At 48.8% G+C, this 24,446-nt stretch overlaps 1 protein-coding gene across 7 annotated transcripts in view; it reads left to right on the top strand.

Annotated features, from left to right (window-relative positions):
• The first annotated feature begins 471 nt into the window (after positions 1-471).
• CD44 (CD44 molecule (IN blood group)) overlaps positions 472-24,446 on the top strand; it is an 86,114-nt gene continuing 62,139 nt past the window's right edge. For 2 of the 7 annotated variants that reach the window (XM_028087693.2, XM_088018172.1), the window contains exon 1: positions 477-725. In XM_028087693.2, coding sequence (XP_027943494.1) covers positions 659-725 — 67 coding nt within the window. In that variant the 5' untranslated portion in view covers positions 477-658. Of the gene's footprint in view, positions 726-24,446 lie in introns of all 7 variants that reach the window. The other 5 variants (XM_088018173.1, XM_028087691.2, XM_088018171.1 and 2 more) reach the window with 5 other exon arrangements.

The raw sequence follows: 24,446 nt of genomic DNA, 5'->3' as shown, positions 1-24,446 counted from the left end.
CTTGGGAGGAACCACAAACTCCTGACGCCTCCTGCCCACCGTGAGCACGGGAGCACCCCTATCCATGCAGGACCTCCTCGCCAGGAGGCCATCTCCTCTCCCAGAATATCCAACTGCCTCTGAAACCCAGAGACATCACTCCCCAGCCCGATTCACAGAGAAACTCAGCAGAGAGGAGGGGTCGGAGGCTGAACCTGAGGCGGCTAGGTTTCGGGACCCACTCATCCCCCTTGTGGGTCCTGAGGCCTCCCTCCCAGCGGGCCGGGAGCAGACACCGGTGCGTCCCGGGGCGCACGGGCACCCCGGCCCTCCCGGCGCCCGCCCAGGCCGCCCGGATTTACGGTCTCGGCCGAGCTCGGGGCGGGGGCGGAAGGGCCAGCGCGGGGGAGAGCTGCTACGTCTTTAAACCTCTGCCGGCTGCTTAGTCACAGCCCCCTCGCTTGGGTGTGTCCTGCGCTCGCTCCCTCCTCCCTCTTAGGTCACTCTTTCAGCCCTTGAATAAAAACAGCACCCAACTTCCCAGGCGCCCTCATTGCCCAGCCGGACCCCAGCCCCTGATAGGTTCGGTCCGGCCCGCTCGCCCCGTGTTCCGCCGGCCCCCGCCCAGCGCACCGGACCCTCCGGCGCCCCGCGCTCGCTCTCTCGGTTTGCTCGCACCATGGACAAGTTTTGGGGGCGCTTAGCCTGGGGACTGTGCCTCCTGCAGCTGAGCCTGGCGCAGATCGGTGAGTGCCGCGGGGGGCAGCGGGAGGGAGTGGCCGGGGCGCCCCGGAAGGACCCAGCAGCCACCTGGCTGAATTGGCCCCGGGGACCGGGGACCGGGGATCGGAGGCGAGCCGCGTGGATTTGGTTCAGGACAGCGGGGTTAGGTTTTGCGCTAAGCCCTTGGAGAGTGTGCTGGTGGGAAGCACGGTTTTGTTGAAAGGAAAAGAGAAAGAAAAGAGAAAGAGCGAGGAAAAGTTGGTTGGGCAGGCTGCCGGCGCGCCGTTTTGGGTGAGGTCGCTGGGGCTGGAGCACAAGGCAGAAAGTAACTGTACTCCTGGGTGTGCGCAACCGGTGTCTGGACGAACAGGCTCGTGCGCCCAAGGGCGCTGGGAGCCTGGCTGGGCTGTGGCTGGGCAGGGCCGAGCTAGGCGGGGCAGGGGCTGCTCGCCAGGTGGCCGAGAGATGGTGGTGGGACGGCTGGTGGCAATGAGCTTTCCAGAAAGGGGTGCGGGCGCCCTGCAGCTCCCCACTGCGCCTGGGTTCCAAAGCTCTTACAGTTGGCTCCAGTCACTGCTTGTGGGAACTTGAACCAGCTCTGTGAGGTTCTGGGTTTCCACGAGGTGCCAGCCTGGGGCAGGGAGTGTGAGGAGGAAAGGCAGTGACTGAGCCAGCTACTCAGTCCTTGCAAACCTCCTGCTTCTGCCAATCAGTTAGGGGAAATCCAGACAGTAATGTGGCTCACATTCCCTGCCTGGCAGCCTCAGAGCAAGGAACAGAGCCTGGACATCGGGGTGGTGTTAGGGACCCTGGAGCTGGGGCTAACAGTACCCCAACCAAACAGGGTCTGTATCTTCAGTGGCTTTGGAGTGGGTGGCCGCGTGTGAGGTATTCTGGTGAGACTAAACTCCAAGTGTTCCTTCCCTTTGTCTATATATGTACAGATAATTACATGGCTGATTTGCTTATTGCTAGCAAAATTAGTTTTTCTTTTAAGAAGTGCCAGCTGGGTCATTAAGACAGCTCAGCCTATGGTTAATTCTCCTCAGCAAGTATTTATTAAACCCCACTCTGGGGGTACCAAGAAAGAAAAGACACAGTCTTACCTGGGTACTTTAGGCTGGGGCCAAGTGAGGATCGAAGATTTAGATTCGGGAAACAGAAATAAAAATGATGATAATAATACTAATAGAAGAAATGCCAACACCAGCCCCCGTTTGCTGCACACTTTCACGGTGCCAGGCGCTGTGCTGAATCTTTACAAGCATTAACCTTATTTTACGCTCACAGTGAACCAGTGAGAAGTGTCCTGTTACTAGCCTTGTTTTACAGGAGGGAAACAAACCAAGGCTCAGAGAAGTTAAGTAACTTGTCAGTTTTCACACAGCCAGAAGGATTGGTGCACATGTGAACTCAGGTCCATGAGCCTATGCTTAGTGGGAATATGTTAGACCGTACGTATGGCCCAGACATACTTGGAAAGAGTTTGGGGACGGAGGGTTGAGGTGGCTTCCAAGGCGAACTGAGCTCCAACAAGCCCTTGAAAGGCAAAAACGCTCGGGATGCCAGAGAAGAGAAAATCTGGAGTGCAGGGAGAACCCTGGGCCCGGCCTTCTCGGGAGCTCCAGGGAAGTTTCTTTGTGTATTACCTTCCAGTGATGTCTTCTGTTTTGTTTCTGAGGATCCTGATTTCTGACTCCTTGCAACCGGTTTCCCTGATTCTTCTGAAGGTCCCCATCCCCAAATATTTGACGCTGTCCTGACCCTTGAGGTTCTCCCAGAGACCGGAAGGCTCACTCCTGCCCCACGTTTTCATGGTCTTTTCGGGCAGCATCATTTGGAGGAAGCATGAAAAAGTGCCAGGGGCTTGGCTTTTATGTGCTTGTAACATTGTTTGGAGGGAACTGAGACTTGGAAGGGAGACGTGACTTAGTAGCTCCGCTGGGCAGGCAGAGAGGGGAAGGAGGAAGAGGAGCTGGGGTGGGGTGTGGGCAGTACCTTTGCCCTAGTCCCCCAGTGTGGGGGGTTAGTAAGGAGGGAGGCCTCCAAAAAACAAGGAACCTTTGGAAAGGAGCAAAATTTGGGGAGGAAGAAGGGCTCCATCCTCCATTCAGAAAGCAAAAAATCAAGAAATGACCAACATTGGACCCAGAAACTAAGTTGGAGAACAGACACTTTGAATTTGGTGTCATGTGCAGGGGGAAGAAAGTGGCCTTGGGTACCCTGGGGGGAGGGCAAGGGGATGAGCCCTCCCACATCTCCCCTCCTCTTCTCCTCACTGCTTGGGAATTGCGCCCCTGGTGTTGAGAAAGAGGGGTGCATCTGAGAGCTCCGGAGCTTGGGGGTGGCTGGGGGCGCTTCTGCTCCCTGTGAGCATGAGAGACCCCTCTTCCTGGGAGTTAGGTCTTGGGCTTTGTCTTCCCAGGTGGAGAAGCAAGAAATCCATCACTGCTGGGGTTAACATCAATTAATTCAGTTGTTCCCCAGATAGACATTGGGCATCTTATTTCCTGCCAAGGCGCAGGGCCAAGTAGGTGTGCCTGAGGCTGGCAGCCAGTAGGAAAAGGTTCCATTTTCTTCCAAATTGCCCCACGCAGGAGCACCATAGGCAGCATGAAATTCTTAACTTATGACAGATCCCCTTCTATTCATTCAAGAAATATTTCTTGACTCATTGCCGTAGACTCAGCAATGGCGACTCCAAGGACCATTTAGAAACCCTCCTTTTTCCCATGGAGGAAACAGATCCTGAAAAAGAGCTAGGGGTGACTTTCCCTCTTGCAGACAGACTGAGGGCCAGACATTTTCCATCCACGGGTCTCTGAAACACCCCTATCATCCAGGACGGTAATGAGCGCCCCCTCCCTCCCCCACCCCTGCAGTGGGCAAAACACTAGTTTCACACCTTAAATGCTACATTAAACATTCACTACATTTTTTATTTTACCCTACAATATATCCAGTTTGAGTTTAATAAAAGAATAATGATATATACTTCTTACCACAAAGCCAAGTTGCTTCTCGAAGCCTCACACTGCTACAGCAAGGAAGAGTGGTAAGTCCCAGGAAATGCCATTTATGGAGCACCAGCTCTGTGCTAGGCATTCAGCCAGGCGGGTTGAATAGGTTATTCTATATAAGCCTCATGACAGTCCTGTATATGGTTAGCGCTTTCTTAACCCCATTTTCTAGATGAAGAAATGGAGGCTCAGGGAGGCAGCATGACAAGGACACACAGCTAGTAAATGGTGGAGTTGGGGTTTCCCGTTGTCTAACGTTGGAGTGTTAGACTCCAATGCTTATGCTCCTTTGATTCATTACTTGGGAAGTTGTGTGTGTATGTGATTCCTTCCCTGTCCCATGTGAGCAGCTAACGTGAAGCCTGGTGTGAATGACTTCTCGCTCCCCCACCTGGCAGGCTGTGGACTCTTGGCTGCCCTCCCCTGCCCTACCCTGGACTGTGTCTCCCCAGGCTTGGCCACAGCTGTCAAGAGATGCCAACCTAGTTATTTGTTACTAAAATAAGTCAATCGCCTTATCAGAGTTCAGCTGCCCTTCTAGACATGCTCTCATTTGCAGGCTTGGGAAAAAAGGGAGAGGCTGCTCCTCATCTAAGAGACAAGTTAGGGCAATGCCCTCTGCCTGAAAATTAAGGAAGAGCCCCTGCAGAGTTCCTCACCCTACCTGCAAGCATTTTAGATGCATTAACCCAGCAGGACCCTCATCACATGCTCCGTGGAGGCCCCTGGTGTTTGTCAGGTTGTACGTGGCCCAGCGAGGGAAAGTCTTGAGGACCCAAGTGGTGGGCTGACATGATCCTTGACTTTCTCCAAAAGTCAAGGATCTTGAACGGAAACCCAGTATGGAGCTCGAGGTGATAGGCAGCCAGCCACCCAAGTGAGATTTCAGATCAGTCTACGGCATCCAGGTTGATGGTTCTAAGCTGGGGTTCCCTGACACAGTGGAGGTGGTGGGAGGTAAGCTGGGCTTCCCCAGCAGGGGGTCCTGGCTAAGGGGCTGGGGCTGGGCTCTGCCAGGGCTGTCCCGGGGCTGTGGCTGGGCTGTGTTGGGCTGGGGCTCGGACCACTCTGGGCTGGGGCTGGGGCTCAGCTAGGGCTGAGACAGAGGCTGCAGTCGCCCCAGCACCTCAGTTCAGCCAGCTCAACCCAGAGCCTGAAAAGGAAGTGACTCTTGTGCAGAGCGAGCGGAAGCATGGCAGATGCTGTCAGACAAAGCATGGTTCTCAAAGGGGATCTTTTCTGCTTCAGAAAGAAATTCTGGGGGATTGCACAGCAAGAAGCTGATGACTCAATTTCCTTTGTGTCTCTGCTATTCAATAGGAAGCACACCAGTGTTCTTTAGAATGATCAGGGTAGGCTAGTGCCTCCTACCTTAAATTCGAACCCCACTTTTCACTCCCTCGGTAAGTTGAAGTTTTTCTTAAATTGCGTCCTCCCCCCAAAGCTGGCCATCAAGGGTTTGGGAAGCCAGACCAATCTGACAGAGTTAAGAAAGCGTGTTTTCTAGTTTGTGGTTGTGGAATCTGGCTTGGCATGGATAAAGTGATTGTGCATGCCAAATTTCCCAGGAGAGTCAGGATTTCCAATGTGCAAACACTCTACCAATTGACGCATAGTATATATTTTAACTAGGGGTCTTTATATTTTTCTACTAAGGAATGTATGGCTTCGTGTGATTAGGAGTCAAAAACTTTGCAAGATGTTTTGCATAAATGAATTCACATTTATGTGATTCATCACATCACATCACGCGCCTTCATCAGTCTAGGGTCTGATTAAACTGACGTTTGGTTCAGAAAACATGGAGAAATACTGGGGAGAAATATTTCATATTCCTCTGCTCCCCACTTCCTGATCACCCCACTATGTGAAGTACCAAGACAAGCTACATATTTGATTCTTGCTGGCTGGATGTAGGCATACACACATTGTGGGTGTGCTTGTAAGTCTTTATGTGTCTGAGCCCATGCATCTACCCCTAATTGCTGGTCAATCCTTAAGCATGTATCAGGTATCTTCTGTGGGTCCCACACTGTGCTGGGTACTACAGGGGAATTGCATGGGTGAGATTGGCACCTCTGGCCAAAAACCTTGTGGTACTATGTGTAGAACACAGTGCACCTGACTTGTCAGGCATTGTTGAGCTGATACACTGCAAGGAAGGCTGGAGGAATCAAGGGAGAGGAGGTGGCAGTAGGAACAAGATAGGATTTGAATCTATGAAGAAGCAGGAATGAAAACAGAGTGTGTCTCTTTCTTTACCCTGCTATTTATCTACCCACTCTCGAATACGTTAGTTAACCAGCCCAGAGAGTCAACAAACATTTTCGCAGTGCCCCCTCGCTGCGCCAGCTAGCTAGGCACTGGGGGGCTCACTGTCAGAAGGCCACAGCCCTCGCCCCTGAGTAGCTAGCACGCGGTGTGCTATATGGTTTCCTGGGTACTGGCTGGCCGTGTACCTCTGGCTTCCACATACTAGATTCGGGTTGTGCACTGCCCCCCTCAAGTTGTGACAACCCCAAATGCCTCCAGATATTGCCAAATTGGTGGTGGTGGTGGGTAAAGTCACCTCATGTTGAGAATCTGAGGTCATAGGATGGCAGCCACTCTAGTAAGCTCACCTCTGACAATGTGGTATCTGCTTCTCATAGGGCCCCATCAGGCGAGTAGAGGCCCCCTAGCCTCACAGGGCTAAAATTAATTAGCCTTGAAGCTTCGCAGTAAAATCATGCAGGGAGGCCTCTTTCACTTTGGGGCCCAAGGGGTGCTAATGACTTTCTTGCTTCTCAAAGGGGGAGAACCCAAAACCCGACACGCTTTCTCTTATCTGTCTTCTAGCACTGTGGGAGCCCCCTGACATCAGGGATTATGTCACATTCATTTCGTGCGTGTGTGGTCCCAGATCCAAGGGTTGGCCCTACTTGCCAGTAACTGTTGAACTCAAGTGAATATCCAGAATACAGAAATAACCTGATCCTATATATGGAGGCATGCTGGACCACATATGTAAGACAGCAAATAGGTCTCTGTGTATATATAGTAACAGTGGTGGTGGCTGTTTTGCTCAGGGCAGGGGTGAGAAGGATGCTGGGCTGGTCAGCTGCTCACCACAGGGCTCATGTTCGGTCTGCCCAAACAGGGAGATCACCCATCTATTTGTGGTTTTGGTGGCTGCTTGCTGTGGCTGGGGACGTCTGTCTCAGGACAGGGTTACCAGCTTCTGGGACCAAGAAGGGAGTGGGAGCCAGGCAGGATGATGACACCAAGCCCCAAATTTAAGCCTCAAAATAAAACCCTCCCCAGCAACGGCCCACTTGGAGGTCTGGTTATTTTGGAGATGCTGACCTGAGGTTGGACTCCTTGAACACCCCTCTGATCACCCCCCCTCCCCCACCATGCCTGCTTCTGGAAGGTGGTAGCAGCTGGGAGAGAAGCAGAAGAGCTTCACAGAGGATTCTCACCTTCTCTGTGGGTCTCCTGCTGCTCAGGAAGGGGCAAGGCTGCAGGGAGTCTGCTGTCTGCTGGGGAGCCACACTGGCAACAGCAAACCATGTCTCCTCTCTGTAGAAGCTTGCCAGGTCTGGAGTTGCCCACAACTGGGGCAGGTCCTGCCTCCCTGCCCCAGGGATCGTCTGTCCAGTGATATTCGGACACAGGGAGTCAAACGGAGAATGAAGGGACGGGTGTTGCGGGGGAAAAGACCATCCCGAAGCCAGATCTTCCTGAGCATGGTGTGCTCTGGCCGCCTGGGTGTGTCCACCCAAGGCAGGTGGCCCTCCTGAGTACAAGTGTGGGCAGACAGGTCCTGGGGGTGGGGTGGGGAGGGCTGAGTCACCGAGGAGGTGATTTGCAAAATTCAGGCCCCAGAAACCTTCGAGTCTTTAGCTTTTGAGAGTCAAGGTTAATTGCAAAACTCCAGCAGGGAGAGATTATTCACGTTTGCTCTGGTGTCACAGCGAGTCTCCTCTGGAGGTGCCTGTTAGTTCATCTCCCTTCCCCACAACCTTTCTTGACAGTTAGAGAGCTCTTGTACCCTTTGCACTTGTTTCTTTGCAGTTAGTTGTATATTTTTGAGATTACGATCGGCACAATTAGTAACGACAGTAAATACTTAGGGGGCGCTAACCCCTCTGTTTCCTAGATACTAACTTGTTTAATCCATACACCAACCTTCTGAAGTAGTGCATTTATTATCCCTGTTTTACATATGAGAACACTGAGCCATAGAGAATTTGAGTAACTTGTCCAAGGCCACAGAGCTGGTAAGTGATGGAGCTGAGATTCCAACGGAGGTGGTTCAGCTACTGGGTCCAAGCTCTTAGTCACTGCATTACTGGGCTTCTCTTAGTATGTGAAGATGTCACAGCGCCCCCCCCCCCCCCCCCCCCGCCACCAGAAACCCGAGTGGTGATGCCTGGTAGTCCTCTGGTTGTTTTCAGAAACTCCATTTGGAAATCAGGTGTGGGTTGAGTCAAAAGGTCCACAGAGCTAGCCTTGCCCTCCCTTTCTCCACATGATGCCAGAGGAAGGGGATGGAATTGCAGATATGAAGGAGAAAGAAGTTGTCATGGAAACTTCTCCCCATTCATACTCTGAGCAGCTTGTTCATTCCAATTCCTGGATAGCAGTTTTGTTCTCTTCTATGTCATGGGAAGTTGGGGAAGGGGGTAGGATTGAAAAGGTTGGTGGATCGAGTTGTTTGTTCATTATCACTTCATTACTTGTCCCTTGGTACAAGAGGTGGAAGTTGCTGGTGGGGGTTTCTCCACCATCTAGGACTTTGGCTCGTGAATGGGCAAAGCTGGAAAAGGGGTTAGTCAAATAGCAGGAACATGTTTGCCCTCAGGGCAAGGATCCTTGGCCCCAGGGCCTTCTCTCTACCAGCTAGGATTGATGAGGGAGGGAGGGAACTGAAAGAGGAGGCTGTCAGGAATCAGGCTACACTCACCCTGGCATAAGGAACTGAGCAAATACTAGAAGTGGGCCCTTCTTCCCAGCCCTAGCTTAAACCTAAAGGTGGCCTGGCCTCTATGTGGCCCAGCAGATGACTCGTGCATGGGGAGGTGGGGGAGATGGGCAGGTTTTCCTCTGGGTGCTTTGCCTGAGAAACAAGCCACCCGGGAAGGATGGAGGCAGAGCCCCCTGGGGACGTCTGCCTTGTCTATGTGCGTTTGGCCTGGGCTCAGAGACTCATCACAGATTCCTTACCCATTTGAATTTCACTTGAGCAGGTCTGCAGGGCCTTCTAGGACCCACACACCAGTCACGGATCTAGGCAGCATCTTTTACTACTTCTTCTCTCAAAGAGAACCTGCCGAGGTATTAGGGTGATGACAGTGAAGCCTAGCAGGTGTTCGTCATTATGCAAGTTGAGATGCCAAGGAGAAATTAACAATGCCATGCAACCAACACCTGGTCTCCTGCCTCGGGTCTAGAAGGCGGTTTCTGCACAGGCCCCTGGCCCCAGTCTTCACACACCCCAAAAGTACTAAATGAGGATCTCCTATCTGCCTGTCACAAATGATGGCATGGCTGAGTGTATCTGGCTCAGGAAGCAGAGTCTAGCAGAGCTAGGAGCTAGCTGCACACTGTCTTACAGCCTGCAGGAGACCGGGTGATGTCACTGAGCTAGCCCCAGAGCCACCAGTTGGTTGCACGGTCACATTTTCCTGCAAAGGGAAGACAAGGGTTCAGGTACCGACAAGAGTGCTGGTCACACAGAGGTAGACCAAACATTGGAGAGGGAAGTGATGCTGCCATAGAAATCTCTTGCCCTGAAGTTCATCTTGGCTGTGGATCTTCTTGTGGCCAGACAAGTTGTCTTCCCAATGTCAGCCTTAGAGGGCAGGTACATCCCTCTGGGCTCACCAGAGTGACTCTTACTCGCCTCTATTGTCTTGTTTCTCACTGATAATTCATAAAACCCCCACGAGCATATCTCCATCTAAAAGAATGAAATTTAAGGGATGCCTCTGGGCTGTGTATGGCCATCTGTTCTCTTTCGCTGGTGAGCAGCGGAGCTCCTTAGGAAAAAGCTCATGCTTTATGTACATAATATATTTTTGTATTGCGGCAGCCCCCAATTGTCAGTTCCCCAATTATAGTAGATGCTCAATAAATACTGGATGACTGACTGAATGGATGAAATTTCTAGATTTGGCAAAGCAATCTTTATCATTTGCCTTTTGTGATTTTTATAGATTCTGGCTAATTCTTTTTCATCCTTTTTTTTTTCTTTTTAGTCTATAGAAACCTTTTAATTTTATTTTTTCTAGTGTCTCTTTTAGTGATCCTCAAACCTCCTTGAAACTGCTTTTCTCGGCATTCTCCCTAATGTGAATACGTATATCTTTCTTGAAGTTTGACATGTCAGGTAAGGTGGGGGAGGTTCAGAGCTCATTAGGTTTTGTCCAGTAGAACAGGGATCTTGATTTCCTCTAAGTCAGTCTGCCTCTATGCCCCAGCACTTCCTTCCAAATCTGGTCTCCTATATAAAAAACCCCAAGCCTCAAAATCATATTCTCAATGACACTTAGAGAAAAGACATTGGCTTTGGGTCACTCTGTTAAAAGAAAAAAAGAGGAAGTTGTTTCTTTCAATGGTTTAAAAACCTTCCATTCCAAAGATCACTTGTGAGGAATCAGAGATTTCGCATGGTGCAGTGGTAATGAGGATGTTTGGCTTTGGAGGAGGGCTGTGAGAAGGAGTAAGGGCTGTGGAAAGAGCCAGACCTGAGGTTGATTCCCTTCTCTGCTGCTTCAGAGTGGTGTAAGCTCAGACAGTGTGCACACATTAAATGTCTAGAACAATGTTTAGCATGTGGTGTCTCATGCTAAGTGTCTAGCACTTAGAGGTGACTCAAGAATAGAAATGACTATTATATTATTCTATTTTACTTTGCTGAACAAACATTTCACCCTTATTTACCTCCAATTTTCCATGTATAAAATGAGAGGGTTGGATTCTAGTTGATCTGTAAAATCCTTTCCAGGCCTCACGTTCTATAAATCCACCACTCTGTGGGCCACGAACACCTAAGCCTCATAAAATTTAATGGAAAGAATAACACGACCATAATGCAGTGCCAAAAAAAAAAAAAAAAAGCGATACCTGGTTTGTATTAAATGTCAGAAGTGAATTATTAATCCATGCCAGAAACAAGTTTATTGACCCAGTTGTACTCTAAACCCCAATGGGGAAGCATGATTCTTAGGAACAAGGTGCTTTGTTCAGAGGATTCAACTGAATCCTCTCAACCACTTGGAAATGGGCAGGTGAAGAAGCTTGGGCCAGAGAAGTTAGAAACATGTCTCAGTCACACAGCTAAAACTGCAGGAAGCCAGTCCTGGGATTACCTGCAGGGTCTGAATGCAATACCCTTTTCCATAAACTATGCTTTAAAAAAACATTCCTTCAAGTGATCAGAAAAGCCAACCTGTGAAGAGGAGAAAAGATTATGTCCTTTACTCTCAAAGCTCCATGAGTAATGTGGATTTCTCAGCTTCCCTTAAGGAAATGCTGTAGCATGTTGGTGCAAAATGAACCACACTATTCAGCCAGAGCAGTGTATAGAGGGTGAGCTGTAGTATCTTATGGAAAATAACTAGGGTGGCCATGAGAACCTAAAAAAAAAAGGCAAACAAAACAAACAAATATATTTTATATATATATATATATATATATATATATATACACACACACCAAGGCATTGGGCATGGCAGACCTTTGAGATGGCAAGTTGCTGCTTCTACTGAGAACATTCCAGATTCCTGCTAAAATATTTATTTCTTTTTCATAAACCCAGAGAGGCTCTTTTCGCTCAGGAAAAGGAAAGAAGGAGGACGGGAGGGAGAGAGAGAGAGAGAGAGAAAAGGAAAAAAGGAAGTCCTAAAGATAGCACTACTTAGGAGTTTGCCAAAGTGGGTCAGGGACTAAATGCCTTGTCAGGGTTCTGACCTTCTGTCAGTCCCTGAAAGTCCTTACTGAGATCACATCCATCCTGGGTGTGCCCATTTCATATCCATTTGGGATCCGCCAACCAGAAACCGAAATAAAATACCAGATGGGCTCTGTTCTCTTGTTGTACGCAATGCCCTCAATTATCACTTGGTCATTGTGCCTCCAGCCCGTCCCGTAGACACCGCTTCTAGGAGAAGTGACAACTGCGTACAGCCCACAGGGGTTTGCCATTTCTCCCACTTAGTCACAGAAGGACTGTGGGCAAAATTTATCCCTTACGGTTTGCCTGTTTCCCCAGTTGTAACGTGGTGATGAACTCACTAATACGGCTCACTGAAAAGTGTAGTGTGACTGGCACGGTGAAAAGAAGTGAAGGAAGTGGAAGATCTAGTTTCTGTCCTCAGAGAGCTTATGGTTTGGTGGGAGAAAAGTCCAACAGGGAAGGAACCCTACAAGATGACGTATCATCAAGTGCCGGAAGGTGAGGAAAGGCAGACAGCTCTGTGAGCAGCAACTGTGGGAGCTTCATGCAATGAGTGGGACTTGAGGATGAGGTGGATGAGTGTGGGAGAGAAGACGGATGGAGAGGGGGAGAGGAGAGGTCAACCCACGGAAGTGCAGAGCTTGAGCTGAAAGTTTCAAGTGACTGGGAGGCCCAGCTGAGGAACAGTGAGGGATGACGTCAGGCAGAGTCCAGGTGATCAAGTGTCAGTGGCACTGTCGGCAAGATCCAATTCTGCTCTTGAGAAGTTCCCACAACACCCTCTTCGGAGCTGCTAGACGGAGTTCAGAAGTGGGGTACCTGTGGGAACCTGCTCCCGCACTGCTTGGGATAAAACTCGGGCAGCTCTGGCTGGGTTGGGGAGTGGCAATTGAAGAGACTCCCAAACAAGCCCTGCAGCCCCAATAGCAAATAGATTTCAGCTTACATACCATTTCCCATCAATTGCTAGAGGCTGTCTGGAGGGCTGTGCTAAGAAGCCAAACCTTGGCTCGGCTGCAGAGGGTGCCGTGATCCATTAGTGATGTCTGCCACGGGCATGGGCTGGAGGAGTCAACGCTACAGTACAGCAGCAGGCTTTTCTGGTTTTCCTTACTGGTAGCTGCCTGTAACTGGGATGTTAGCCACTCAAATCTAGTGAGCAAGTCATTCTGTAGACTCCACCTCCTTCCAGAAGCGTATAAATTCAGTCTCTTACCCAGAGGAATTTGGTGGCTTGAGCCTTCTCCTAGGATTCATTTGCACTGTTTTCCCATTCACCCCAAGTGAAGTTAGATGCTGGGAGCTGGGAATCTCCTCTGTTTGAACCAGAGCCAGGCTCCTTGGCAGGAAGCCCCTTCTCCACATCAGCTTCTCCATCTGCAAACTGAGAAGACAAAAATGATGCCTCACCCATGGGGGTGACAGAGAGAATAACTAGCTAATGTGAGTAAAGCCTTTGAAGATGAAAGGGGTGTATGTGCACGTTAATTACAACTTTTATCAGCCCTGGAGCCTCTGCATTCTCAGCTGCTACTCAGGGCTCTTCAGGGCCTCCCAAGTGCAAAGAGCACCAGCATTCCACAGATTGGCCCCTCTGGGTCCAGCTTGCAGCATCCAAGTCAAGTAGGCTGGATTCTGAGCTCAGGCTGGTAAGCCCATCCTGGGACGCTCAAGTTTCCCACTACTCATGCCCAAGAGAAAAAGCCAGCTCTCTACCTGGGCAGGTAAGATAAGATAGAACCAAGGTATAAACAAAAGGCTCCACCAGGAGTCTACTAGAAATGGCCCCCAAGTGAGATTAGGATACTGTGCTCTAATTCCCACCCTGTCAAAGCCTAATTGTGTGACCTTGGGCTACTGGCTTTATCTGTCTAATGCTTCAATACGCTGTGTGAACCACCTGGGGATAATAATCCTTCTGCCTCCCCTGGACCTCTCCACCTTTGCCTGCTGGTGTGAAAGTGTTTTGTGCTGTGAGGCAAAAGCACGTGATTTGGAACCACAAGGTCCTATTATTACCGGAGGTAACTTTTGCCTTTATCTCTGTCTCCCGTTGCTGGTTGACCTCAATCACTGAAATTGTATTCTTCGGAATGTTCACCAGTCTCTTCTGAGCTCCCATCCCCTGCTGGGCAGTGCTTATCTAGGAAGACCTGCTATGTGCTCAGGCTTCCTGGTTTTGCCATGTCCCGAGGCGTGGAGATGCAGTCAGGCTGGCAGGGGCCTGGGGTGCCCTGTCAAGTTGAATCACAGTGCCCTTGCTAGGGTAACTCAGTAAAAGCCCTGGAGGAAGGGGTGGGAGGGTTTTTAGAGGCTTTGCTAGGGCCGGCTGGCCTGGGTCCCTACAGTAGCACCAAAGTATGGATCCAAGGAGGAAGGAGAGGAGAAAGGGAGGGAGGACCCTAAATGAGAACTTATCATGGGCTGGTGACTCGAAGCCAAAGACGATGGCATGTCAGAATGGGAAAGGATGCTAGAAATTCTGTAGAGCACTTGTTTATTGGACAGATGAGGGAAGGGCATCTCAAAGACTGTAAGTGACTTGCCCCAGGTCTATGTGACTAGCTAGAATCAAAACCCTGGTCTTCTGATTCTTGGTCCCGTACCCTTTCCATTTCATGCTTTGAGATGAGAGAGGGAAGGCACTAAAGGTGACAAGGCTGGCAAGAAGACAGGGGGGACAAAGAGAGGAAGCTAAAAGGGTACCGCGTTTTGTGGCGCAATGGGAAATGGTGTAGGTGTTTACACGCTGTTGGCGCCTTTATGGTACTTGGACCTGGTTTCCTGTGCCATACCTTGTATATCCATATTTGGTGTTCATCTCGATCCTTTTTGACTTAATGAGCATTTGGAAACCAGAAAGCCCAGTGCAACCCAGCCTGGCTTTTGCCCAGCCTCTCTGAGCAGTTCTGTGAGCTGAGTCAATAATCAGTGGTTTTCAAATGATTCATTTGTTCACACAACACGTGTTTATTGAACCGTAACATGTGCCTCATGTTCTGCCATGCACTGGGGACACAGTTTCTACTCTCATGGAACTTCTAATCTAGCTGGGAAGACGGAGAGTAAACAAGTGGCTACGCCCTTAGGGAATGACAGGGGTGTATGTTGCTAGAGGAAGCAGAGGGTCTTTGAGAGCCTGTCATAGGGAGACCTCATCTGATCGGGAGCATCAAGGGAGCCCGGGGGGATGAAGAGCAGCAACTGTATTTACAGGATGTCCCCAGCTCCTTGGGGGCCCTTGCTGTTGAACTTCTCCACCCCACCAGTGCTCGGAACCAAGAAACTGTCTGGTGGGTGGGCTCAAAGCCTATCAGCAACTCCAGCCAGGGCTGCCCCTCTTCGGGCTGCCTCACACTTGGCTCACTGAGTAAGACAGCAAGAACAGAAAGTTCTACTCCTCAAAATTCTGAAAGCAGCTGGTTTATCATGTCTGCCCTGAAATAGACAGTGGTGAAAAGGAAGCCATGAGACCCTCCAAGCTGGCTGAGACTTTTATTTATTTATTTTACTGAACGAGACTCTTAGAAGTATGTGTTGGGGGAGCAAAGGAACCCAAATTCTGGGAAACAAAAAGTGTCATTTGATGTCAGAGTTATTTTAAGCCATGGGAAAAATTCATAATTTACTTAGGAATCTTGGATTAAGCCTGGGTTTAGGGTCAGATCTCACTGATTTTATTGGAAATTTCTTGGTTTTTTTGGGGGGAACACTTTGTTGATTGGAGCTTGGGCTCCGGGTTTGATCAGTGTAGTGTGTAGGGAGCGATTTGCAGGATGACTTCCAGCAGTCATGCAGGTGTGTCTGTTGGGTCTGGGCAGCAGGAACGGGCAAGAACCCTGGGATACGGATGTCCAAACGTCTGGCTACAAGGGCCTCACTCATTTATCTGCTTTGTTGCCGGTAACTACTTGGAGATGACCTGATGATGTGTCCCCCATGTAATTGCTATCTGTCACATGTTTCTTGGTGTACCCATATCAGCACATGCCACCTGTATATGTCTGGAAGTAACAGAACAATGAAAGAGAAACCCTCACAAAATGCCGTCTCCCATAACAAGAAGTCTTGGAGGTAGGACAATTTTAGGAGCTCAATGATGTTATCAAAGACCCAGTTTTCTTCTAACTTTCTACTCTGCCATGCTCATCATCTTCCTACAGGTTAGCCTGCTTCGTAGTCTGACATTGACTCCCAGAGCTCCAGGCATCCTATGAAAAAAACAACAGTATCCAGCAGCAGAAGGAGGAACGTTTATTTACAATTTTCTTCTAGAAAATTGGAGGAATGACTTTTCCAGAAGTCCTCAATTAACTTCCCTTCACTTTTCATTGGAAGAATGGGGTCACATTCCACGAAGTGCTCACACAGAGCCAATCATTCTAGGAGAACTCTGACCACAGTGCTTGATTTAGACCAGTCATGATTCACCCACTGGAGCTGGGACTTGGGGCCTCACACCCCCTGAAGCACAAGTTCAGGATTTCGAACAAAATCAAGATTCAGTTAGGAGAAGTTTGTTGCATTAATAACAATGTCTGTTAACAATGAGTAAGGCCCCAGAGGGTGTCCACCCACCTGGTAGAGTTGTGGTTTGAGACTCTATGTAGAGTAAAGAAAAAACGCAAAGCTAAGTTCTTGTGTTCCTAAGCCACACCCTCAGCCTTTTCGTGAGAAGACACACCTCATGGATGGAGTTCACATGGGGGACACACTGCATTTTGAGACTTAGATGACTGTGATTTACACTCACTCATAATAGCTGTAACTTTATCCTTTTCTCTCTCCCCCAAAAAGCAGATGGGGGAATAACCTTAAAACTGTTCTAATTTATAAGAAATAATCAACTGTTTGCATACTTGAGCACTTTATTATTAGAAACTCATTACTGCAACCCATCTCGGCACTGCTGGAGCTACACCATGCATGAGGACCACTAATCTCTAGTGATCCATTTTAAAAGAATGACTATGACCTTGAATGAGTGTCTCTTCCGGTAAATTATGAGATGATCACCCTCAAGGGAGACTGCTAGCTTCCCTTGTCTATAACTACACTCCTAGAGTGTTTTAATGTGTTTCGTGAAGTGTTTTCAGCTCCATTATATAACCCAGCCCTCAAATTAACTTCATGGTTAGCATTATTATCCTCCTGTATAGGAGACAAGTTTAATGGCTTTCTTAAGGTCAGATAGCTAATTAATGCAGATTTGGGATTTGAACCCTAGTTTTCTACTCCCGGAGCTGACGTCTATGTCACCACATGGTGTTGGCTTCCAATGGACCTGACTTCCTTTCAAGGAGTCTGAAATTGACTCTTGAATTTTATGTTAATAATTGCTCTTTCGTAAGCAGGAAAATGCCTTCCTAATAGTTTCTTTGAGTCTGAAGTTCAAGGGTCTAACAACTTAACATTTTAATAAGCCCAAAGATGAACGGGAGGGTTTTCTGGGACAGTACTCTGCCTCCATGCAGCTAGCTCATGAATCTAATGGTATGGGAAGGAAACTTTGGGATTTTGTTTGATTGTTTGTTTTCCATTCTTTTTTTTTTTCACCCAGTATCATTAAAGGATTCATGATGACTACATCCAGGGAAGAGAAGCCCAAGGGATGTTTAATGTGGACCTCAAGGATATGGTCCTTTCTTACACGGGAAGGGGACTGCTTGTTTTTGGTATCTAATGATGAAAGAGCTACAGTAAATGGATTCTATTAAACCAAATGATTTATGGCTTATTCTGAGGGTGAATGTCCTGACCATGAGGCTTGCTGAGCATGAGACTCGCTGGCTAGTTCCCAATCCACCTTCAGTTCTCAGCTGAAATGTCATTTCCTTGGAGAGATATCCCTTGGGGATAGCAAAGGTCTTGGAGAAGAAAGGCTTCCCTTTGGACAAATCACTCAGCACCCTGTACTTATGTTACAACATTTATTGTGTCATGTTGTTAACTTGTTTAATGTCTGTCTTCTCCTCTGGGCCATAACGTCCACTGGGACAGTGACCTTGCCTACCTTGCTCAGTGCCCTGGTCCACGTGCCCAGCACATGGGGGCTGAATGAAACCTTGTTGAATGAATGAAGTTGGCTGGAATTCTCTTTTCTGAAGGCCTGTATCTCCTTCAGTGTTGGGGTGGTTTTGTGGGATTGTGGTTTACCATCATGAATTCAAGCTGTAATCTCTAAATTTGACTTAAAAAAACAACACTCTGTCTGTCTGTCTGTCTGTATCTATCATCTGTATACCTACCTATCTGTGTATCTGTCTGTCTACTTACCTACCTGTGTATCTATCTATCCATTTATGTATCTGTCACTTATCTATTTGTGTCTCTATCATCTATTGAAAAATCTTTCTATTGAAATAGGAGACAAGCGCTTAAAAGCAAAGGAGGGTCAGCAAGCATGCCACATTTCTCATTCTCTCCTTCCTCTTCATTCATGGTGCACACACCCCCAAATTCCCACCTCCCCTCCTTGGCTGGCATCATCCAGTCTCGCCCATGATTTCCTGCAAGGGCACCAAAGGGAAGCTGAATGTGTGGGATGTCTGGCCACTCAAGGTGGATGTGAAAGATGAGGGGGAAGCATCTTCCATTTAAGCATAGGAAAAATAAGTCAGGGCTTGGGGGAAGCAAGGCTTCGGTCCTCTCAACTCTTCTCCCTGTGGCTCCCTCTGGGACATATCTGGGGAGGCTCTCTCTCCTTTCAAACAAGTGTCACCAGATGAGCCCCAGCCTTCTTCCTAAAGGATTGTTTCTCAGTCATCAGGAAGTGTACCCTATTATCTGTTTGAGCTTCCTGTCCTTTATATTGTTTGGGAGGCAGAAGTCAACAACCACGTTTACATTCTGCATTGTTTGCATTGTTAAAAACTGGAAAATTAATTTGGTTTCTTCTCCAAATGAGCTTCCCATTCCTTCTGGAAGACATTCAGAAACAGACTTCACTTCAAACAGGCTGACAGGAAACAGTGTCTCTTAAAGCCAGGTTTCTGACCTGCTTCTAAAGGCTGGCTTTGAGGATGTCCACTCCAGTTCCCAGGGTTCAGGGCCCGGGGCAAGCGCAGGCTGTCAGGGATGACCGGCGGAAGTTGAGTCTGGTGTCCTGCCGCGTAGAAAGCAGTGTGGGTGCTAGAGGTTGGCCTCGGTTGGAGTCCTGCTGCTTATCAATTATGTGGCCTTAAGCAATTTACATAATGTCTCTAAGCCTCAGTCTTCTAATCTTTACGATGGAGTAACAATACCTGCTTGTCGGGCGGTGTAAGGACGAATGCGATCATTTGCGTGAAGCCCTTGACAGAAGGACTGGCATGGAGAGAGCGTTCCTCAGTAATCCTTGTGATCATTGTTATGATTAGACCTGGGACCTCTCCACCACGCAACCCTCACTTCATTCCTGCGGCCCTGCTTCAGAAATGCTTCCTGCTGCCTTTGGAAGGTTTTCATTCCATTTCTGGGCAAAACATCAGCCAGGGGACTCACATTTACTTTGGGGAGGAGGGCACACCAGAGAGCTGACCCCCTTGTGTGCTGACTGGAATGGGCCATGGCTGAGCCAATCCAGCAGGATGGGATGTTCCGGGAACCTTGGCTAGTGCGGGAGCTGGTGAAAGCGAATGGGGAAATGTACTGCAGGTCTGGTCTTGCCTCGCAAAATGACAGTCAGCCTTCCAGGCTGCTTGTCTCAGCAGGATCAGCCTCTTCCTGCCTTCAGTCCTGGGAGCTGGTGGGTAGGGCCGTTGGAGGAGGTGGTATTTTCCTCCCTCTCAGGTCGAAGCGTCTTGCAGTGCTGTTCTCCAGCCTCACAGTATGGAAGGGCTCTTAGGGGCAGTTTAATGCAGTAGCTTCCTTCTCATTCTGGAAATTTGGGAGTTTCCCAGAGCCCACTTCCTCCCCAGAAACCCAAGCTTGGAATTTCCTCGTTGTGGATGAGGGGAAAATTCAAATGCATGGAGAGAAATTTCTGAGTGCATAGAGTGTCTGGCCATCAGTCACTGGGCGGGGGGGGGGGGGGGGGGGGCAGGGGGTTGCTTCTCTCATCTCCAAAAAGACCTTTAATTGCCTTTAACTGCTTAATTCTGCCATCCTCTAAAGAAAGGAAGATCTGGACACTCCCAGCCACACCTGAGAAGTGACTAAGGCTCTTGCACCCTTTAATGGGAGCATTTGCATTTTTGTTGGATTCTCATTTTGCTTTTAATTTCATGAGAGTGTGGCTGTGGACTGTTGTTCGGGCTGAAACAGAAGATTATCAAAGCACAGATGGTTTTTCATGGTGTAAGGACATCATAAGTTAGAACCTAGGGATGTCCACGATGTCGGGGAGAGCTGGGGCCAATTGTCCAAGATTTATGCCCCTGTGGGAGAAGGAAAAAGACTCACGTGTACTAAGCACCTGTTAGGAACCAAACCCAATGCTGCTGCCTCATGTATATTTATTATGTAACTCCCACAGACTCCTCTTTGAGGTGTACACATAGCAGATATCCACTGAGTAAATGATTGACTGAATTTTCATCAGAGCCATTTTACAGGCTGAGAAACTGAGGCTCGTAAAAGTGAAGGAACTTGCCTAAGATGGCTCAGCTCTTATGTGGTGGGGCTGGAATTCAATCCAGAGCTCCCTCTCCCTTTCAACATTATACCACGAGCTTCCACTCAGCTTTATGGGGAGTTAATCCTGTTCTTCCATCCCCAGAAGTGGAGGTCTTGAAGACTCAAAGCATCTCCTTTTCCCAGGAGTCTGGATTTTTCTGTCTCCTTGAAAATGAAGGGTCTTGAAACAATTTAGAACTACTGGGAGCTCTCTTCAGGAAAGGAGGTGGTGGGGACTTCGTTCTCTTCCCTTTTGGCCGGGGCAGTGGGCCCTCCAAGACCACCAAAGATCGGGGAGCGCCTCGCCTCCCAACTTGTGCAGGTGGGGGCTGCTGAGAGTGCCTTGCTTGAGGATTGTCTCACAACTGAAGAATGGTTTGAATTGGCCCGTGACACTGAAATTCACTGTAGGGAGCACTTGGGCTGTTTGTAGTAATTTGGGAGGAGTGTCTCTACGGAAATCAGTAATTCTGCTGTGTTTCTCTTAATTGAAACCATTCTTTCCCTCCAGCTTTGATAGGGTAGGCTCTAACCTCTGTGCGCTGGAAGGCGTTTATTTGGTGTAATCTGAGAGCAGGATGCTGGTGACACTCTCTTGTGTTGTCTATTGTCTCTGCTGGCCATGCACCCTGCCTGACACATCACGGTCACACCACTGCTGCCTGGATTCCAGAATGCAGTGCCACCGTCCAACAGGCAAGAGGGAGCCACTCAAGTTCCTGAGGAGTTCAGGGGAGCAAGTTAGAAAGAAGCATAGACTTCTCCTAGAGACGGGACTAGGTCGGCTGGGAACTTAGGGGGTCACCAGATCCAAACTCTTCCCTGTCTGATAAAGAAACTGAGGCCCAGGGAGATAAAGTGACTTCTCCCAGGACTGACAGCCTATCAGGAAGAAGCCTAGCTCTAGACTCCAGGTCACTGGACTCTTGGCCCTAATGCTTCTCCCACTAAAACCAAAGGGACATTTATGGGACGCCACACTATATATCAGACAGTGGGGATATAAAGATGAATTGGGTGTCATTCCAATGGACCCCACTTTGATATTATGGCTTAGCCTCACTTGAGCAGTCTCCTTCCTAGGATGATGCTTTACAAATAGACTATCTGTCGGACAGCACACAGTTATGTAGAGGAAGAGCCACGTCTCTGGATAATTAGGCTCCTGGCTCCTGCTTAGCTGGAAGTCCCGAGCAGTTGTCACCAAGGATACAGTGGGCGGCTGACCAGTTAATCAAGAATGAAGTCAGAGTAAGAGGCACTTTATATTTGAGCTACACTAAATACACTTTAATCTTTGTGATGATTGGATAATATTGACCAAGTACCGGGCACTCGGCTAGGTATCAGTTCCGTTGCAAAGTGTTTGGTGATTTCCTCATTTAATCCTTAAAAGCACCTCATGAGATAGGCATTACCTTCACTTTACTAGCAAAGAAACTGAGGTTTAAAGATTAAGAAAACGTGGGGAACCTGGGTGGCTCAGTCAGTTGAGCGTCTGCCTTTGGCTGAGGTCATGATCCCAGGGTGCTGGGATCAAGACCGACATTGGCATCGGGCTCCCGGCTCAGAGGGAAGCCTGCGTTCCCTCTCCTTCTGCCCTTTCCCCCACCCCGCTCGTGTTCTCGGTTGGCTCTCTCTGTCTCTCTGTCTCTCTCAAATAAATAAATAAAATCTTTAAAAAAATAAAAATAATAAAGGTTAAGAAAACGTGGTGAGCCTAACATTCCATGAGAGCCCACGCTGGGACTTGGAGCCAGGTCTTTCTAAGATGAAAGACTGCAAGCACACCCACTATGCCATCCTCCAGTACCACGGGGTAAGTCGCACCAGTGCTAGGTACCAGTAACTATAAAATAAGGGAGGCCGGAGAAGCTGGGTGGCCGAGAGTTCCTCGTAAGCATCAGAGGGCTTGAGAGCAGACCCATCACAGTTGCACTCTGATGGCTGTTCCGTCACTGTGTTTGCTTTCCCTCCTTGAAGTTGAGGCCAAGCGTCGGAAGGGACAGGTGCACCCCACTTCCGCCAGTTCTGTCCCCAGCTTAGGACCCCAATGGAACTCTCATCTCAGAAACCAGATCATTCAGTTGACACAGACTGTGCCTTCCAAGCTTCTCTTGTCTACCTTACTAAGTCCAAATCCTAGGGACATCTCTTATGGACCCTAGAAGGCAAAGATGAATTCCAAATCCGATTTTATCTGTGTGTGTGTTGGGGGGGGAGGGGGGAGTAGTATTTCCTTTGGCTGGGTATCTGATCACACCCAAATCCCCATAAAAAATGAGTAAAATACATCCATAAGTTTATAGAAATGCCAGACCAGACTGCCTAAGCAGCCCCCGTCACGCTCTATTTAAGAACCCCCTTTTATTTTTTATGAGGCACTATTAGTACCCAAAATTGCCTTATTTATATATTAATCATTTACCTGTATACTGTCTGTCTCCCCACATTAGAAGGTAAGCTCTTTGGATGGCATGGACCCTTGTATGTCTCCCTAGCTCCCAGGGGTCATATCTGGTACAGAACACTTGTACCTTCTAGAAGGTGTCTTGAATTCACACCTTGCGCCATGCCCTGGGGATACTAATGGTGATTTGGGAGGCCGCGATCTCATAGGAAGAGGCTCAGTTGTCCTCACCCTGATGTTTCTAGAGCACTTCTTAAATATCCGTCGTGAAAGGAGCTTCGGCCTTCATCAGGTATGATCTCTTGCCATGTCTGATGGCCATTTATTTTAAAGAAAATCAAGTCTTATTTCCTTTGGTAACTTCACAGAAGGGTCATTTGTTACTTCCTCCACTTTCAAGGCTCCTGGATCTGTGCATGGGCCCTGTTTCTTAAAAGCAGGAAGTTGTCTTTGGCCCACCACAGCTGAAACACGAAATGGTGAAGATTTTGGTCCAGACCCGGTGGCTTGAGTGAGATTTAAAAGCTTGTCAGAAATAAGTTCTCTGGAGCCTAGCCTTCAAGACTGGCATTTGTTGTTACAGATGAGATTTCACAGATTGAAAGCCCAGGAAGTGGTGTGAATTACAAGTTATTAGCTCATGGGGCAATTGCAACTGTATTGATCCTGGAAATCTGTTTGGCCCAAATTTTTAAAAAATATCCCCACAATCCCGCCTCTCCCCCGATAGGGCTTCTGCTTTGAAACATTTGTGTTACTCTCAAAAGCATCTGAAGAATAAACTGGAGTAGGGTTCCTGGACTGGGAAGGAGAGCCTGCCTCCTGTGTGTGCACGTGCATGCACACAAACATGCACACACCTTCTCGTTTTAGCATCTTGAGACAGAGACAGAACCAGCGAGAATGAGAGAAGAGAGAGAGGGTTGTTAAAATGGTTAGGTTAAAGCCCATCAAACTAAGGGGTATGTGAACTGTCATGGGAAGAGCAGAGCTAGTGACCTACTACTGCAGCCAGGCGGAAATCGAGTCCGTTCATCAAGCCTGTCCTCTGCCTGTGGTCCTGGCATGGTCAGCTCTGTCTGGCGCACAGGCTTCCTAAGTCCCGGGGCAGGACTGATTTTTCTGTGAAATTTTTCCCAGCTCACTGGGTCCATGAGTTACCCCCTTTGGAGGAGCCAGTAGTAAGAGCCCCCGTCCACCAGCTCTATCTGCATGGAGCTAGCAGATATTAGCCCAGTGGCGAGCAAACTCTCTGGCAAGAGGTGTTATCTGGAAATTGGTCTGGAACCTCCTCAAGTTAATCAGTGCGGTGGCTAAGAGACAAGGGGCCAGGCTGCCGGGTCCGCCGCCCGTACAAACGTGGACGGGTTTCTTAACCCCTTTAAAACTCGGTTTTCTTATCTGCAGTATGGTTCGATGCTAATAATAGCATGCATCTCATACCTTTATTGTGGGGATTCAATGAGACAATCAGTGTGAAGCCCCTGCACAGATCCCAGCCCCGCAGTAGGTGCTAACTTAGCGTTAATGTTACTGGGGAGGCTAGCCAGAGGCTCAGCAGGAGGATTTGTAGGCACTTGAGTGTCCCAACCACACCCTACAGCACGCATGCGTTTCAGGCTCCCCCCAATGTGACCGTCTTTGTGTCCCAAGAAAAGTGACTCATGTCAGAGACCGGGTGTCATCCCCAGGCTTGACTCCTGCCCTTGCCACTTCCACGGTGGGAATTTGGGTCAGTTGTGCTCCAAATCTCACTTATTTCGTCAGCAAAATGGAG

The sequence above is a fragment of the Eumetopias jubatus genome, unplaced genomic scaffold, assembly GCF_037043125.1.
Source record: "Eumetopias jubatus isolate StellerSeaLion01/CBP00866 unplaced genomic scaffold, mEumJub1_p1.0 scaffold_13, whole genome shotgun sequence".
Taxonomy (NCBI): domain Eukaryota; kingdom Metazoa; phylum Chordata; class Mammalia; order Carnivora; family Otariidae; genus Eumetopias; species Eumetopias jubatus.
Note: the sequence above shows the minus strand (reverse complement) of the source record. Positions and strands in the feature narration are given on the sequence as shown.